The following is an 18979-nucleotide window of genomic DNA, read 5'->3' on the forward strand; positions in this document are numbered from 1 at the left end:
AAATAAAACAAATGTGTCTTACTAAAGTAAATCAAACCTCATAATTGAATAGATTATGCTCTGGTTCATTAAAATTCCATACTTTTTTTTTATAGCTGTCACAGGTCAAGTCAAGTAACTCTCACTGAAAAAGCATACATTTCTGCATAAGCAGAGTTTGCACTTGGCACAACAAAATGCCTCTAATGTTGTGACTGAAAGGTAAATTGCCTGGTGATGGAGGAGGAAATTAGTATTCCAACAGCAGCTTCTACTTCCAATTGACCATAATCTGCATTCACACAGTCCTCTGTGTCAGACGAAAGCCTTCAATTAGGAGTCAATTCTATTCCAATTCAAGGCATGACTATTTACTTTCTCCGTCAGCCCTCAAGACAGCTTCCCTACCCAGCAGTTTGCACAGCTCGCTGCTGTGAACTAACTGCAAAAACAAGTGTTTGAGCATAATCACATTCACAGTATTCTAAAGGCCTCACCTTGGTGGGTTTAGACGTGATGTAACATAAGTGGGGTTTTAAAAAATGGCAGCAACGAGATGAAACAGCGGCGAGGCTTTTGATACGAGGCCTCACGCTGGCGAGGATGTGGCTTAACCTCAGCGGGACGCATGTCCCCTCACCAGGTGTTCCTATGAGAGACCACCAGCTAATTGAATTTTGTTCTGCTAACCTTCGTGACACTGTTGGAGTCATTGACAACAATGGCATCACACCCACTTTGCTGCTCACAGCAGAACTGACATATTAGTCTGGCTAAGCTATGATAATATTAGCTTTGTGTTTATTGTGGGTGGCGCCATGCGGTTATTGTGAGCAGACAAGCCTGGAGGAATTCTTTCTCTGGGCGTAATAAAGCATCAGCAGTAGGCCGCATCTCACACTGAGATGCTAAGGAGCAGTCAGGCTCTATTGTGTGTTGAATTTCATACAAGGCAACTATTATTAGTAATTCACTGCAGTGGTATTGGTGCTGGGGGCGGGAGGGGGTCGCATGCACATAAAGGAATATATTTTCCACAGCAAAATGCAGGCCAGTGGGAGTCCATTTTTCATGAAGAAGAGCAAAAGGCCTTGCCCTACTCAGCCTAAAAGTCTTGCTGGGTTACACTAGCGGCACTTTCTGGTTGGTGGGATTATTGTCAAAATCCTGCTGCTGACTGCCACACAGCAAAAAAGTCAATATTTGCACAATGTCCTGTCCCGTATGGCATATAAATAAAGAAACACTAAAAATCCATCCATACATTTTCAAAATGAGTTGTCCTCATTCGGGTCATGGGCGAGCTAGATGGTCACCAGCCAATCACAAAGAGCATATTTATAAATAAGCATTCACTTACTTTTATATACATGTTATAATATGTAGTAACAGGTACATTCTTGGTAACATATAATACTTACAGCAGTGGTGGCACCTCCAATATGTACTTTTGTGGTAGTGGTCTGAGACATTGAGCGTGTGGGTCTGATGCGCTACGGAGTGTGTGGTGAAGCTAGTTGCTAGCCGGCTAGTAGCTAGCTGGTGTGGTGTGGCAAGGTGTCAATATGACAGTAATGTAGTTTGATCGGTTTAACAATGTTAATAATAATAATGTAATTGTAGCTTTGTTAATATGCACGTCACATTATATAGTATACATGGAGCGTTTTCCCTGACAAATGAAAACACGTATATAAGTCCCAAAGCAGTAACAAGCCATCAGTGCACAGTCAGCTTCCACGGCACACTGGAGCTCTATGCCCTGTTTCACAAAGTGGGACCTAAATCGCAAATGTTTCTTGATCTTCATTAAATTGCTACTCATTAAACTCAAGCCTCATTCACTTACCTGTCAGTGTGCTGGAACCTGTGATGGAAGACTGTTGTGTGATAAATTAAACACGTAGAATAAAGGTGGTAGACATTGACCAAGATGCCTACCACCATAATGGAGATTCAATAGAGATTTGCGATTTGAATCTGTATCTTCAGACTGTGAGGCCAACATGCCAAACACTATTTCACCATTCTGCTCAAAGTTATTACATTTCGTCTTGTAAGAGTAACATCACATTTTTTGCATGAAATAACAGTTGAAAACACAAGACAATATTACAGTTTTACGTTTTAGTTTGGCTTGACAATGTCAGAAATAAAAAAAATGTTTATTGTGACGCTTGTAGTTCACGTCACCTATAAACACTGTATGAATGGGCGGGACTACAGCAAAAACACAGGAAGTGTGTCGTTCATCCCACCAATCAGCTGCGCTCATACTGGGACGTCGTGCCTAAACAATAAAGTACATGCTGCAAGGCCAGCATAGCTCGAAACACGTTGCCTCGTAGTGTATTCTAAGCTATATATATCATTAATGTTGTTGTTACTTATTCGATGTTGACCCAAGGTCAGCTTTTACGAGTGCAAGTTGCTTTGAACCACGTTGAGACGACGTTAGCTCGGCAATGCTAGTCAGTCTCTGGTATGTTTTTCAGCAGCGTTAGCAAGGTGTATGTATATGAGTTAGCAAATATTGTGTATTTTAATGCGACAGGTAACAGTCAAAATTTCCGTAGGAAGACGTTTTTAGTAAAGAGTGTTATGTTGCTCGAATAATTATAATTGCCTAGCAAAAGGCTGCAAAGATTAACCGGTGTTCATTTCCGTTAGCCACTTGACGCGATTGTAAATCTGACATTAGCTTAGCTTTAACGCAAAGTCACGCAGCAGCAAACTGGACAAAACATTGGATCTAGTCGGCTTTAAGTCGGGCACAGCGGGTTCGCTGACCCCTCAGAAGAAAATGAAAAAGAGGAAGGAGTTAAACGCCCTCATAGGACTCGGAGACAGCAAGCGAAAAAAGCCGAAAAAGGGCTCCGGTCACCGGCTTCTACCAACCGAGCCCCCGGACTCTGAGTCAGACTCGACTTCGGATGACGACGGTTTCAACAACATGGACAGCGGAGCTGGCTTTGGGAAGTGAGTGATCGCTTTCTAAGATAAGACCGCCAATAACATACAACATGTGTATAGAACATTACATGATAAATGCAGAAATAAGGACTGCATTGGGTTATTTACGTAGCAGTACTTGGGCCATGCAAACATACAAATATACGAAAATGGACGTCATTTCACGTGGGCGAATAATAATTAACCAAGAATAGAACATCGCATATTGGGGGCACTTTAATAGAATAAATTGGGAATATTCGTATTAGGTTACAAGAAAAATCCTGAATTTTACAAGATAAAGTTAACGTTTTCCAAGACAACGCCACATTATAAGGGAAAAACCTGTATTTTTAGTGGGATAATTACAAGAGTAAATGTTATAAATACTACACGAGAAGTTGTAAATTCTATTTTGAAAATGTAGTAATTTAAACATAAAAAAAATCAGGAATGAAGAAAATATTTTATAATAATTCTTTTTTAAGAATAAAGCCATAATTTTAAATTGAGACTATTACAAGAATAAACTAGTCATTTTACAATTTTAAAAATGTGTGCGCTAAGGTAATGTTATAACGAAAAAAAGTTGTAGTTTTGGATTGATAATAATACATTGATAATAATTGATAATATTGATAATAATCCTGTAGTTCTGAGATAAATTAGATAAGAAATAATAAAAAATATTATTATGAGGAAAAACTTTATTTTACAAGAATAAAGTGAACGGTTTCAAGTCTGTACTGTACAGATAAATAGATAGAGGTATTTCAAATTTAGCAGGGTGCGAAAACATTTCTGTCCCTTAGTGGGGGCATGATAGAAATATAATTGAGAATCCCCGCATTATGATGATGACTGTCCGGGAGCTTTTAAAGTTACACTGTTGAAGTGTTTTCAACAAATATTTAATGATATTACCTGAATAATATATAACATGGCTCCGGAGATACAAGGACTGCTGGTCTTTTGACTATTAGTTTTAGGGTTATTTTAAAATTAGGACTTTTACTCACAATATTACTTTTCTTTTCCTTCCTCCAGTGCAGCCCTAGTAGTCCGCCATGGTTTATGGGCCACTTTATGAAAATGTATAATCCCCACGGTGCAGCATGCAAACCGCTGGAAATATATCTTTGTCATGAATAATTAAAGCAGTGTGTCTAATGTTTCCAATGTTTCTCTATTTGCAGAAGAAGCTACAGCCAGTGCTGCACTGTATGCTACCCCTTGTTTCTCTTCATTATACTTGTTGCATGCGTAACGGCCTGCGCTGGGCTCATATGGATGCAGATTGCCTTGAAAGAAGATTTTGACTCGATGAAAGAAAGATTGCACAGCAGTAAGTTGCCTTGTGATGACCATAATTGAGCTCGCTAAACTTTGCACCCTTGTAACAATGCTGCCAATGTTTGTGTTTTTCCTGTAACAGTGGAATCAAGCCAGAAGGAGTCTTCCAGTGAACTACCAAAATTAAGTGACGACTTGAAATCTGAGGACAGAAAACTTGATGACATTGAGAGTGGGGATAAGGGGCTGGGCAAACTCTGGTCTAACCTCACAGAAATGAACAGAAAGGTCAGTCAAAAGCATGCATTGGCGGTGTTATTAAGTCATATATTCTTAGAGGTTATTTGTGTCATTGTCCTCATGCAGATAACTTTACTGGACACTGCAGTAAACCATTTAAAGGCCAACTTGAAGTCAGCCTCCGATTTAATCAGCCTACCCACGACAGTTGAGGAACTGCAAAAGGTAAAGTGACGTCATAGTACAGGAGGTCAATGGTCTATGTACGGGTTTTGTTCCAACAACAGCGATGTAAGTCGAGTTAAATTGCAGTTGTAGGAGTAACTCGTACAGTCATGTACAGTCAATCCTCACTTCATCACGGTCAAACATCACTCCCTCAAACTGTTGGGGTTTGTAAAAAAAATAAATGACGGCTGTTTCTTGCTTGACTATGGCCTATTATTAGCCCAAGAACTTCATATCTAAGCAAATTTTGCATATTCTTGGCCTAAATTAAGCATTTTAAGCTGAAACGTGTTCTAAATGAACTAAAATACAAATACAGTTAAGGCAATACAAGACGTTTGTGAACTTCTACACTGGCCACAAGATGTCACTAGTACGACTGGCTTTTTGTTATTTTATAATTATTTTTCTCAGAACAAGCACTAAAATAATAATAGTCATCATCACAATCATAATAACGGTGTGTGCACTGTGTATATAATTACAAGTGAACGTGTGTAAATACACGGGTAGTTTACTGATCATCTTTTTTCCAAATTTTCAGAGCGTGGCTACAATTGGGAGCACATTAACCAGTGTACAACACGACGTGAAGACTATGCAAACTGCGATTGAAAGCCAGAAGAAGTCGGACGATGCGCTGAAGGCAACAATGGTAAATTCAAGGGAGTGCAAAACATTAAGTACCACTGACTTCACAGTCTATTGAGATCCAATACAAGAGCCCATTTATTATAGAGTAAGTTTTCTTGTGGTGTCCTACTGAATTTTTAAACTGTTGTTTTCTCCAATCACTAACGGCTTATACCATAGAAAGGATATGGTATAAGCCGTTTGGCCTCCAATGCCAAAATGGAAAATAGTCGAAGGCAACTTATTAGTATGTTAGTGTACATTAAAATAATTTTGCACTCAAGTCCTGTAGTTGCACATCAATAACTGGTCGACAACTCCCAACCAACAAGTACAAGACACACTGTCAGTGTTTAAGTAGATTGTGATGTTTTAACAAACACACACAATTGGAACTTCAGTCCAATTTTTCAGTGATGGACTACATATCCACATTTTCAGTAAGGTCTATTTGTTTGACAGGACATAAAAGACCTGAGGAAATCAATGACGGAGGCCAACCAGTCGGAGGTGCAGCATCACACGTGGACCAACGAACAGATCCACATCCTCCTGTCAACCGTCGCAGAGCTGCAGCAGAGACTGGCCTCCTTGGAGAACAGCTCCAAGCAAACAGTCAGTCATGTTACCACAGAAGCTTAACATTTTGGCCAGCAATTTAGAAGGAAATACTCTTCATCATCGTACAAAACAGTGCAAGACTTAGAGCTGTTTGGTTTTATGGTGGTTAAGAATGTTAAAAAAAGAGACGTATGAGTGTGGAGTTGCATTGCAGATGGTTGGTGGTAGATTAAGATGTTTTTGCACTTGTGTAACTTAAAGACAACCTATTATGCTTTTTATACTTTTCTGACCTATAAATGTTGTTACAGTGTTGTATTCTTGTGTTAAATCATGCCAAAATTTGAAATTGGGTTTCAGCAGTAGTCCGGAAGTCCTTTGGAACACTTGGGACTGTGACCAATCACAGCATAGTGAGCATGCCCGAAGGGGTACCGTGGGTGGAATAAATTCAAACAGACCGTTTAGGAAATCCAAGGAAATACACCTGGAAGGAATAGGGGCAGATTTTGGAAGATCTAGAAAGCTTTCTGTGTATAGCTGCTAAATAGGAGTCCACAACTCGATACAAAGGGACACAAAATTAACATAATTGGTCCCCTTTAATAAAGCTTTTATTGTGATGATACCTGTTTAGACGCAGGAACATATAATTATCTCCAATGTCCTCCAATGTGTTTAAGTGAATAAATTATCTTGACTGCTACGTTTTCCCCTCCGACTTTTTCCAGTTGAAAGATGCTGAATCTCATCCACTTGTCAGCAGCAGGCCTCAACTCTCCGAGAAGATGAATGAGGCTAAAACAACCAAAGCGTCACCAGGTACTGCTTTGTCATTAAAACATCAAATATAGTACTTCCCTTTGTCCTTGTCTGAAGTTATTGTTACGCTCTTATTTCTACAGACAATTCCACGCTAACTCCAGGTCCGCAAACGAGCAGGCACCCACGCTTCGTCACACCAAGCCGCTCCAAGAGAAACACTGATGTCAAATGCCAAAACAGGCGATTACTTTCTGAAATTGCATCACTTGAAGGTGCTCATATCTACAGTACATCTATTCTTTCAAAAGTTAAATGTTGCAGCTTACGGAGTACATTTTTGTCCACAGGTCTGGAAGAAATTTATGCCGACATCAGTCCCGATTCAGCGGGGTTGACCTACAATGAGCTGTTGGAAAAACTCGGGCCGTCCACTCCGAAAGCTCGCACCTTGAGGTGCTTTGATGCAGACGGAGATGAGAGGTACTCCCTGATGGAGCTGAGAGATGCTTTAGGTGTGTGGGCATAAAAAAATCCCCCCCCCCCACAGCAGTGAACAGTATTGAAATGAAGCCCTGCAGGGTCTGGCGTAAGGGGCGATGGCTCTCACTCCACACCCTTTCTGTACTTGCTGCACTTTTGTGTGAATTGAACATTGATCATGTTGATTGTCAAAGGCTACTCTCCAGTCCAGCACAACCCGAGCCCCCCCCCCCAAAAAAAACTTGACCTACTAACTTTTCCACACCATAATTTACTGAGATTTGGAGCACACATTTAGTTTTTCATCCAATCAGACTTTTTTTGTTTTCAATGCTACACCAACTCCCTCCTGGTACAAGAGTGAAATGTATTTTGGACTTTTATGAATGTTTACAAATGACTACTATTAGAAGCAGATTTGTCTTGTTTTCATATGTTTAGCTTCAGTTTTTAGCCCGTTTGCTATCTTTGCCGAAACATTTGAGTGATCCTATCAGTGGGCCATTTTGTATGCTTTTCCATTGTTAAATTTTATGTAGTTTTTTCCCCCCGTGCTTTCACTTTGTTTTTGACATTAAACAAGATTTGAAGGGCTATGTAAACTTTGAAACACTTTAGATGCATATGTAGCAATAAGAGACATAGCATGACTATTGCAGTAACAGGTAGTACAAGAAGCACTGAAATCACTCTTTTAATCATTTAACTGAATGTGTAATGGTGTATTTACACAAGTTATACAAGTTTCTCAATTTATCTTATTCAGGGTGTAGGATGAATTCAATTTGCTTTACAACTCAGCACTGTATGTTTTTAACTAAGTTGTGCATTGCACGTTGCTTATGATAATGTACAAATTATTTATGAAGAAGCTAAAATTGCCGACTACAAAGTAGTAGTGTGGGAAAATTAGCTCTGAATGCAACATTGGGCCTTTGTGAAAGCTGTTGGTCTATATGCTGCTACAATGAGATTTTGTCTTTGTGCGTGACTTCCAATGAATAAAGAGTTAAATATTTCATTTGTTGTCCGCCTGTTCACGATACGTATTTGAGAGGGTGCATGATTTTTAATTCAGAGGTAAACCAAAAAGAGAACAGACTTCAATGCATTATGGGTATATCTTGCAGTCTGAACATTATTTAAACCAGTGCCCCTTTGGCTCTCCAGTCCTGGGACAAGAGTCCAAGCAGTTCTTCCTCATTCTCTTCTTCTGCCTCCTCCATACTAGCTTCAGTCTCCATAGGTTCCTCCTTTTTCCTCATCTGAAACCTCCTCTTCACCACATCCCTCTTGTCCCTCAGGAGCTCCACTCTTTTGTAACACTCAATTTGTTCGTCAATCTCGTCGATTTGACGCTCAAGACGGCCCTCCTCATCATCTTCTGCCACGATGGCCTCCGACTTTGTGTTCACCTGACGTATCTCCTTCTGGAACTCTTCCCACTCCTTGTCCATTTGGTCCTTGGGTGCGTCCACGTTGCGCACTTTGGCGTCTCTCACTGGGTCGTCAAAGAAACCCTCTGGCAGTGCTTCGGCTGTGCTGTCTTTCTTCTCTGTGCTTTTCTCAGGCACCTCCGCTTTGAGGATGGAGCCCGAGTGAGAGACGGCCGGGGTTGTGGGGATGGAGCTGTCAAAGAAATCTGCAGGCAGTCCGGCTGCTTCTGCTTTCTGAGGAGCTGCGTCGGTATTCCCGGCTTCCTCTGTCGCCTCCTTGTCATCATCTTCATCATCATCATAGACTCCAGCTAACAAACTAATGCTGTCTGACTTTGCAGAATCAGACGTCTGGAAGAAATCTGCAGGTACACCCGAGACGGACTGACCTGCCTCTGGCGTTGGTTTCGCCTTCTTCACGCTGACGTCCTCGTCGTCCGGTGCTTTCCGCTTCACCGGTTGACTCTGCAGTGTTTGTTTGGCTTCTTTAAGCTCAGAAACCTTTTCCTTGTGTTGTTTTCCGAGGACGTGAGCGGGCCACAGCAGTTCAGACTTCACCTGCGTGTTGCACAGCACACAACTCAGATGTCCCAAACTGTTATATTTGGCATATGGAGACTCAACGCGTTTCTTCTCAGATGTTTGTCTTTGTTTTTCTCTCATCAGTCGCCGGAGTTCTTCTTGATTTACAACTTTTTTCCCTTTCTTTGGAGCCATTCTGGTCGGAAAAAACAACGCGGCTAATGGAGTTAGCTCGTCTAGCTTTTGCGACTATCTGAACGAGAGTCGCAGACAGATGATGTCATCCAAAATATTGTCGGTGGTGTCGCGAGAGTGGCTTCCAAGGAGCGAGCGAACATATTAGCATCCAGTCTGTTTGATATTTGCCGCAAACGAAGCTGCACCGTTTTGATGTAAATATGCATTTTAGAGCTTATGGTGGATACAACTGTGTAACTGTTTTAGGTTCGTGTTCCGTCTCAGATACATTTTGTGACGCTTTGTGTGCGGTATATTATAAAACACTTCAGGGATTTTAACACCGCGCCCAGGGTTGAGTTTATATTTTATAATTGAGGGCTGGCTAGTAGCTAGCATCGCTTCCCGGAGGCTTCTTATTTTGAGTCATTTATAAAACAGATATATTAGATAAAATTAGTTGTTCTCCGTTGCGAATGTTGATATTTCCACTAAAATTGTCAGATTGTTGCTAATGCCATCTATTGGCGTTGTAGTTTAGTTGATAGTTAGCTCGGTGGCTTTAGCCGTAATGACAGGTGAGACGATACGCGCCGTGCGAAAAGACCACTTCAAAGCCAACAAAAATGTCCAAGCCGTGGACTCATTCGACGACACTGGCCACCATTTGAAGTCCAACAAGGCTTTCCTCAAATCCGTCAAACCGTCTACACTGCACCAGCAGCAGCTTAATGCAAACAACCTGAACGGCAATGCATCCAATGGCAATATTGTCAGTGATGACAATAAGAACCCCATCATTCTCACCAACGAGGACTTCCCAGTGCATGAGTGTGTGTTCAAAGGAGACGTGAGGCGGCTGTCCTCTCTCATCAGGACTCATAGCATCTCTCAAAAAGATGTGCATGGTAAGAACAATGCTGTTTGCAGCTTCCTGTTTCAATCTCAGCATCATGTAATATTGCTTTGTGTGTCTCATTTTAGGTAATACACCTTTGCACCTCGCTGTGATGCTTGGCCACAAAGGTAGTCTACATTCTTTATTATTTTGACAGGAAGGAAACTCAAGTCATCTCGAGTTTAACATGATTTAATTCCACAACTGACGTATCACATTGTCTGGACTCAATAACCAATTATATTACCGTCAACTATTAATTTCTTTATCAATTATTATTTTAATATTATTTATTTGAATGCCATACACTATCTATATTGATTTAACCTTAACTCCTATTTAATACAAGAAGTGAACAAATGTATTGGCAGTTGATAAGAAATGGAAAGAGGTAGAATTTGCTAAGCTTTGCAAATTTCCCCACTGAGGGGCGAATAAAGGCATATCTTCTTGCTACTCCTTTTTGGGCTCCTTTTTAGAATTGTAATATGTGATGTAGTCCAGTGTAACATGTATGCATGTTCAAAATAAATTAAACCAAACAATATAAGACAATGTAACGACAACAACAAAATAAATAAAGCCCGTCTTCACTTTGTAACACACAGTTGGGCAAAGTAACGTCAATAGTGCTAAATAAATAAACAAATGAAGCAATTACTATTGGCTGTAATTAAGTCCTTGGGGGAGGGAGGGGGGGTTGGCTCCTGAAGCCATCATGTGTCCAAAGACTTACTCCCTGTGTGAACAATACATAAATGTATGCTATTTGAATAACACAATATTGTTATTGGAATAAATCTACCCACGTCTACTTTTGAAGACATATGGCCTTAGGAAGTGGCGGAGAAGACAATGCTACTTCACGTGGAACCTTTTTTTTGCACTCTTAACTGTCGGATAAGTGTAAAAAAAAAAACATGGATACATACCTGTCTGAACCTTCAAAAAGCAGTGTTCATCTTTTATATATTCTTTTTTTTCCCCTGTAGAATGTGCTCTTCTTCTTCTGGCCCACAATGCACCTGTCAAGATAAAGAACATACAGGGATGGAGCCCTCTAGCAGAAGCTATCAGCTACGGTGACAGGCAAATGAGTATGTTGCCGCACAAATGGGTTATTTTGCTTGCTGTGATATATTCTTACATGTGTTTGTATTCATCCCACATTGCACTTGAACATTCCAATTGAGTTAGTCTGCCTGTATTTCTTTTAGAGTTTAGGATTCATACATAACCTGTTGTTGCAATAATAGCCACCTTTAGATTGCAACTTATGAAAGCGATGGAAATGAGGTGCACAACATGATAACATAATGTGGGTGACATTGCAGTGCGTGAGTATAATCTGCACAATTTTGCATGTTCATATGAGAGATTTTTTGTCAGTCTATCAAATAGAATCTTATATTTGAGTGGGGCTTAACATCTGCTAAGTAGAGTATGTTGGGAGGTCAAGGTGACAGCCACTTGTCTGAAAATGCAATGGACAAGGCCAAAAATCCCAGCATTGGTCATCCTGGCAGCTTGGAAAGCAGCCTGAATGATGGCTTAGTGTTGGGAAGCTTAACCCAAAGCTTCTGGGTGCTGCATATGAAACACAAAACAGCATGCTGATGCCTTCTCTGCTGTTCTTTTCTGTAGCTGCTGTTAATCTTGTATAGGCCATTAAAGATAAACGACTCGGGAGTGAATAATTGAATAGTACATCGCATGATGCTAATGCTGCTGCTCTGCTCATGCAAATGGAGGCTAGCGCTAACGGGAGGAGACCTGCCTCTATAGCGACGTGACCCACCTACTTCAGTCCCTCTAGTTAGTATGCGGTACCGCTTGCCGCCGGACTAGGAGGCTCGCGCACACATCTCTGCTATAAAGAATATTTAAAGGTCAAATGAATAGTGTATTATTTTGTGTGTCCCATGTGAAATGCTGCTGCAGGTTTGTCCTCCATCATCACCTTTACGAGCTGTTCGAGGGCAGCAAAGTGCCTTGTCAGCATGTTTCCCGTCCACTGCGCTGTGTCTCCCACTGTGCATCTGAGATGCATTAGCTTAATATATAGCCGCTCTTGTGCAGCCAACCGTGCGCTGTGTTAAAGTAGCCCCCCATGAATTGGCCTTCCTAATAAAGTGCTCGACTGCTGGACTTAAGATTGGACTTAATATCAAGGTTTTATGTATGTACCTGTGTCTTCATTTGCTTATTTATTATTAATTTTTAATGTGCTAATATTTTAACCAAATGTCTTCTTATATGTGAATAATGCAAAATGCTTAAACAGTTCTGACTTTATAAAGATAATAATGATACCAAATTACTGCATTTTCTCAAATAGTGACCTCTGTTTTAATAGAGACCCTGCCCCAATTTATCAACGGGTGTGTCCTCCACTTTAATAATTAAACAAAGCAGACATGGCATCTGTATACTCCATTAAAATAAATGAAAATCAAGCTTTGTTATCTTCATGAGATAAGGCAGTTGTACTGCAATGATGCAGTTTTTAAGATTGTTATGTAACCCAAGGACCAACATGTACTTGTTTTCTGGAAATTGTTTCATGCAAACCAGCAGGTCTTTTTTAAAAAGAAGCGCCCAATTTCTTATTTATTTGCGTGTTTGTCACACTTAAATGTTTTAGATCTTAAAACAAATTTCAATATTTGTCACACCTGAGTTCCAATTTCTCCAACCACACCCACGCCTGATTACTGCCACACAGGTCTCATTTAAGAAATCACTTGAACAGTACCTGCCTAACAAAGTAGACCAAAAGATCCTCAAAAGCTAGACATCATGCCAGCAGCTAAAGAAATTGTGGAAGAAATGAGAAGTTAATTGAGATCTATCATTCTGGAACATTTTGGAAAACCTTAGGACTCGAGCGAACCACAGTGAGATCCCTTATCTACAAATGGCGAAAACATGGAAATGTCCGTTTTCATGACTCCACCATAAGAAAGACACTGGACGAAAACAGCATGCATTGTTGCTAACGGTGTCCCAACCAATTATTACATAGACTCCCTTTATTGTCATTGCACAAAAACACAGTAGTGAAATTGCCAACGAAATGTCGTGAACCCATATTAGGTTTAAATTTGTGTGACAAACGTGCAAAAAAAACAGTAACTTTTTCCCACCACTTATATATATTCAGGGTGGTTGTATATGTGGGTTAATAGGGTAAATGTTAGCAGGTGTCTTGTGGGCATCTTTTCCTGGCTTCATTGGCTCTACTTTCCTATGCTGCAGTCACAGCAATCCTGCGCAAACTGAAGCAACAATCCAGGGAGAGCGTGGAGGATAAAAGGCCCAAATTACTGAAAGCCCTCAGGGAGGTGAGTGCGCCACATTTGACTTGGTTTCATCCTAAATAAAAAAATCTTCTCATCTACAAAGTCTTATCTTCTTTTTTGTGTAGCTGGGTGACTTTTATCTGGAGCTGCATTGGGATTTTCAAAGCTGGGGTGAGTTGTGTGTATTTTTAGACACGTTGGAGGATGGGATCACACAATGAGCGCTTTTTTATGATCCGTTTTAGTGCCTTTGTTGTCCCGGATGCTGCCCTCTGACACTTGTAAGATCTACAAGCAGGGCATCAACATTAGGTAGGACACACTGCAAGGTCGTACAAGGTTGGAGTCTTTCAAACCGCCACATGCTGTCTTGTTCATTCAGGCTGGACACCACCCTCATTGACTTTATCGACATGAAGTGTCAGCGCGGAGACCTCAGCTTCATCTTCAACGGCGAAGCCCCACCCTCACAGTCCTTCGTGGTGCTGGACAACGAAGCCAAAGTGTACCAAAGAATACATCGCGATGTGAGAGCATCTTTGCTTGGTCAGCAGCAGAAGAGGCAGTACTTGATTGTCTTTCTTTGTTCTTGAAGGAGTCTGAGATGGAGACAGAAGAAGAAGTGGACATCCTCATGAGCAGCGACATCTACTCAGCCACTTTGTCCACAAAGTCCATCAGCTTCTCGCGCAGCCAGATCGGGTGGCTCTTCAGAGAGGACAAAACGGTAAAACCTATTTGAGGGACACTATCTCTTCATATAGTGTTCAGGGCCATTAATTTACTCAACTGCAGAGAGTAACAGGTATTTGCTGAGTATACCACAGTGGAAGTCAAATGACAAAATATTTTGGAAATCTACCCGTATCTCTATAAATTAGTACAAAATAGTACTGTTTAGCCTGTATATCTGTTTTTAAACATTTATTATTATAACATTTATCAATTATATTTTGTGGTCCACATGCACCACTTGTGTTGTTGGTTGCACCATACATGACGGAGGGGTTTGGTTTGGTAACCTCCAGTCTGTTGTGCGAGTATAGACATAAATGTCAGGCTAATTAATTGCAAATAGACAGCACTTCCTCAAGTTCAATCTCCTCATTGTTTAGTATGCTAGCACTGTTGACATAGCTTTATAGGGCCGTTTTACAAATTACACTTTTTTCGTTCAAATTTTTTAGAACGCTTTCTTTTTTTTTTACATTGTACACTTATTTGTTTTACCGGCAAAAATACCGAAATACACATTTTATCAGTCATATATAATTGGTATTATAGATTATTATCGGTTATTATGCTTATAATTGTTTGAAAAAATTCTTGAGGGTTTAGTGTAAGTACTTTTCGTTCACATAGCCATGTTTATACTATACATGCTTAATTTAGGTGAATACTAAAATTTCAGTTTTTTGACTAATAGGCCGTAGTCCACCACATAACAGCGATACTTCATCAATTAATTTTTTAGGGAAAAACTTGAGTGAGTAAACTTGTAAAAATGAAACGGCCAAGTAGCAAGGGATGACACCATGGATTAGTTGAATGAAGTATCTGGCTCGCTAAGGTGTTACGTTTTGTGCAGGAGAGGGTGGGTAACTTCCTGGCTGACTTCTACGCCGTCAATGGCCTGGTGCTGGAGTCCAGGAAGCGTCGCGAGCACCTGAGTGAGGAGGACATCCTGAGGAACAAAGCCATCATGGAGAGCTTGAGCAAAGGGGGCAGCATCAGCGAGCACAACTTTGAGGTCAGCTCATCACACTCTGATTCTTCTTCTTAGTGGCTTATTCTTCAAATCATGTTTTTTTTTTTTCCCTTTTAAAGCAGTCCGTGAGGAGGCAATCTCTCTCAGCCCCGCCCTCTAACACCATTTCCTGGGAGGAGTACATCACTGCAGAGCATGGAAAGTGAGTCCCCTTTTAGTCATTGTTGTCATTTCATGCAGACAACAACATCTTCATCTACCTCCTCCTCCTCCTCTTCAAGGCCGCCTCACCTGGGGAGGGAGCTGATGTGCAAGGAGAGCAAGAAACACTTCAAGGCCACCGTAGCCATGAGCCAGGACTTTCCTCTGGGCATTGAATCGTGAGTACACACCTTCCTTCCTCCTCGTACCTCATGGGTATCATGAATCATCTGTAGTTTTACCTCCCTACCTCCGTGTGCGCTTTAAATTCAGCTACTGAGTTACTGTAGGAGTGAAAGTCATGCATGTCAAACTTGGGGTGCTGTTGTTTACAATCAACACAGCGTTACTCCTTACCGCTATTACAATGTTAGATAATTCCTACTCCCTTTTTGACATGTGGAAGTGTGAATTGTATTGTGATGTATTTGTCAGGTTCAAACTCCTGTGACACCTGTAAAAACACTTAAACATAGAAGAGACAGACAACAAAATGCAAAGTTTCTCACAGTGAGGAGAGTGAAATAACAAACCCAGTGACATGCAGCTCCACTCTGAGTATGTAGTTCACGCTCCTTTCTTTTTATTCTCTTTAGGAGGTCCCTACTACATGGTCGTGCAACTCTAAAGGGGGGGGGGGGCAGTTGCACGAGCTGTGTTTGTTTGTCTTAAGTGTTTGTGTGAGTAATTACTTTTATTGTTTTATGTGTTCTTATCTTGCACATTCTTGCAGGATTAACAGGAACATCTGCAGGGTCGCTGCTGGTGCTCTCAGGCACCTCCAAGGCCTGGGGGGCTGGGGGTCGCTGGTCAGGGTCACGGAACATTCCTGCTTCAGAACACTAAAACACTTGTTCTATTGTCTAAGCAAACAGATATAAGGGTGACAGCTAGTACTATAATAATTGTATCTACCGTATCGTCTGGACCAGGGGTCAGCAACCCGCGGCTCCAGAGCCGCATGTGGCTCTCCAGTCTCTTTGTTGCGGCTCCCTTTGCAATGCTTGAATATTTTTTAAGCACCCGAGTGGTGAAAATGCACATCTTCGTTATGAGTTTACAAAAATCCAACTTTGTGTGAGACCATGAATGCATCCTGACTGAGTTCTGACTGGTGACTGAATGAGCAGACAGGATGCTATCCAGTTCTCTCTGACAGGTTAACATGAAGGGAAATGAGTAATACTTTGAGTTATTTGAGTTATTAATTATTATTAATGAGTTATTTGACGATTCTAAAAAATAAATTAGAGCTCATTTAAAAACAAAAGTTTATCTCCAGTACTAGCAAGAGTACTCCAACTCGTCTTTTTTTTTCCCTCCAATGTTGTTTTAAACATACAACGTTTTGCGGCTCCAGGCTATTTTTCTTTAGTGGGCAAGTGGGTGAAATGGCTCTTTTCATAGTAAAGGTTGCCGACCCCTGGTCTGGACTATAAGTGGCACAATTAGGTAGAAAAAAAAAACATACATAAGTCCCCCTGTTATCTTTAAGACGTGCTCCACCCCTACGATCCTTCCTGTACCCTCTGCTCCTCGGATGCAAACTTCCTGAGTGTCCCTAAGACAAAGCACTGAACCTGGTGGGACACGGCCTTGGTCTTCCGACACTTTTAAGACTAACTTGTTTCCGCACTGCTTTGAACAGATAACTTTTAAAACATGCATATTTAGTAATATGTACATCACATTGCAATCTCTTATTATCTATTTGTTCTGCTTCTTGTTTTTCACTTTCTACTGCTATTTTGCACACTTGCACTTGTTTGCTTTTACCATGTAAAGCATCAGTTATTATGATTATTATCATTATTGAAGTGACGGCACCCTCTCTGGTACTCCTTTTAGGAGACTGACCCAAATATATACATAGTGTATAGGTACCTAATGGGCAAGACTTTGGTCTTCTACACTCATGCATTTCAAGTTTGAAGTCGCCATGTGTCTTAAAGTTTTTGGTAATTTGTCATTTACAGGTTACTTAACGTGTTAGAGGTGGTGGCGCCCTTTAAGCACTTCAACAAACTGCGAGAGTTCGTCCAGATGAAACTTCCTCCTGGTTTCCCCGTCAAACTGGGTATGTTTTCTTCATGAGGGGGGGGCAGTCAAGTCTAATGTACTCCTGCTTCATTTACTTCCTCCCTTTTGCAGACATCCCAGTCTTCCCAACCATCACGGCCACCGTCACCTTCCAGGAGTTTCACTACGACCAATTTGAGGGGTCACTCTTCATCATCCCGCCCGAGTACAAGGAAGACCCCAGCCGCTTCCCTGACCTCTGACCTGGAAACAAGAAGTGTTTGGCTGCTCCATGCATCTCCGTTTCATACAGATGTGTAATATTAAGTGGAAAAGTGAGGTCAGTCATTGAGCTGATGCAAAGGATAAAGAAATGTCCTGCTGCTATTCTCTCATGAAAGGACTTTAATAGAAATATTCTCCTCGTGTTCTTGAAAGCGTCTGACACTGGCCTCTGTAAATAGTTTGTCTCCTCCAACAACAAAAACACTACTATTATATCCTCAAATATGCATTTATACATGATGTATCTAACTACTCATGGCCGTACTGTGTAGCAATACATTTAAGAATGTTTTTAAATGAGCCCATTTTAACTTAGTCATCACCTTCAAGACTTTTTGTTGTGCAAGATGAGCATTCAGGTTTGCTCATGTTTACCTCTTAGCTGTCTCCATGTTTCTTTGTATTGTCATGTGTGTGCGTGTGAGAAACCCAGCCAGGTGGTCAGGTAAGTTGTTTCACACTACACTGATCAAAGTATGTGAGGGTTTGTGTCATTCATGCACCCTGCAGCTTCTAGCATATCTGCAAACATGGTACCCAATTAAAAGAAATGTGTCACACCTGAAAGCACCTTTTAGTGGATACTGTTTTATTTATTTTTTTTACTATGCTGTGAATTTGACATTGCTGGAAATCTTCGGATTGTTGTTTTTTTTGAAGCACTCTTATTTATCCCTTTAAATAAAGCACCAGCATCACATTGCACTGGGCTTTTTAAAGTCATTTTTAAAAAATGTTATGTTTTTTCAAAAAAGTCCCAAAAAGCTGCAAACTGTATTAACCCTTAGCCAGGGGAAAAAACACCATTAACCACACATATGTACTTAACTAGAAATTTGTGTAATGGAAAAAGTAAAAATTAACTGGAATTTTTAGTACAGCTTTATGTATTATATGTATTATATTGATGTCTGCGTCATAAGAGGATAAGGTTTAGAGGCCTATATAAAGGCTCTAAAAAGGCCAAACATTGTTAGTCCAGTGAAAGGCATCATGTCTATCATATGAACATCTCCGGGCATTGAGTATAGCGTAGGTTGGTTTGAGCTACAGTGAGATACCCAACCCCCCAATCAGAAACCTGTATTGAATGAATGCCACAACAGGACTCTGTTTACAACAGGATCGCTACATACGGTTGCAACACCGGTACGACCGGTTTTGCTGTGCCAGTTGTACAGCACGGGACACACTGCCAGGAACATCACCCAGATAAGCAGTGCCACTGTATCAACCTGGTATTGAGTGTTTTGACTTTGTTTCATAGGTGTCATTACCTTTTTATGTTTTTGGTTTGTTA

General features: G+C 40.8%; 3 protein-coding genes across 4 annotated transcripts; 2 read left to right on the forward strand and 1 right to left on the reverse strand.

The window, feature by feature from the left end:
- The first annotated feature begins 2245 nt into the window (after positions 1-2245).
- On the forward strand, positions 2246-8152 carry efcab14 (EF-hand calcium binding domain 14). Its single transcript, XM_058066487.1, has 9 exons — positions 2246-2958; positions 4128-4276; positions 4367-4512; positions 4591-4689; positions 5237-5347; positions 5788-5940; positions 6618-6708; positions 6792-6923; positions 6999-8152. The coding sequence occupies exons 1-9, from the start codon at positions 2783-2785 to the stop codon at positions 7175-7177; spliced, it is 1236 nt and encodes a 411-aa protein (XP_057922470.1). The 5' UTR covers positions 2246-2782; the 3' UTR covers positions 7178-8152.
- znf830 (zinc finger protein 830) lies at positions 7779-9396 on the reverse strand. Its single transcript, XM_058066488.1, has one exon. The coding sequence runs from the start codon at positions 9282-9284 to the stop codon at positions 8274-8276; it is 1011 nt and encodes a 336-aa protein (XP_057922471.1). The 5' UTR covers positions 9285-9396; the 3' UTR covers positions 7779-8273.
- LOC131125192 (ankyrin repeat domain-containing protein 13C-like) lies at positions 9074-18384 on the forward strand. 2 transcript variants are annotated; one of them, XM_058066485.1, is made up of 13 exons: positions 9074-10174; positions 10251-10292; positions 11157-11261; positions 13423-13508; positions 13592-13637; positions 13712-13778; positions 13849-13993; positions 14062-14193; positions 15055-15216; positions 15297-15376; positions 15456-15554; positions 17352-17452; positions 17527-18384. In XM_058066485.1, exons 1-13 carry the CDS (start codon positions 9838-9840, stop codon positions 17655-17657), a joined length of 1533 nt encoding a protein of 510 aa, XP_057922468.1. In that variant the 5' UTR covers positions 9074-9837; the 3' UTR covers positions 17658-18384. The 2 variants fall into 2 exon arrangements, with proteins under 2 accessions (XP_057922468.1, XP_057922467.1); XM_058066484.1 differs by having other exon boundaries at positions 9077-10174; positions 15294-15376.
- The last annotated feature ends 595 nt before the right edge of the window (positions 18385-18979 follow it).

This window comes from Doryrhamphus excisus, chromosome 3 (genome assembly GCF_030265055.1).
Source record: "Doryrhamphus excisus isolate RoL2022-K1 chromosome 3, RoL_Dexc_1.0, whole genome shotgun sequence".
Lineage (NCBI taxonomy): Eukaryota > Metazoa > Chordata > Actinopteri > Syngnathiformes > Syngnathidae > Doryrhamphus > Doryrhamphus excisus.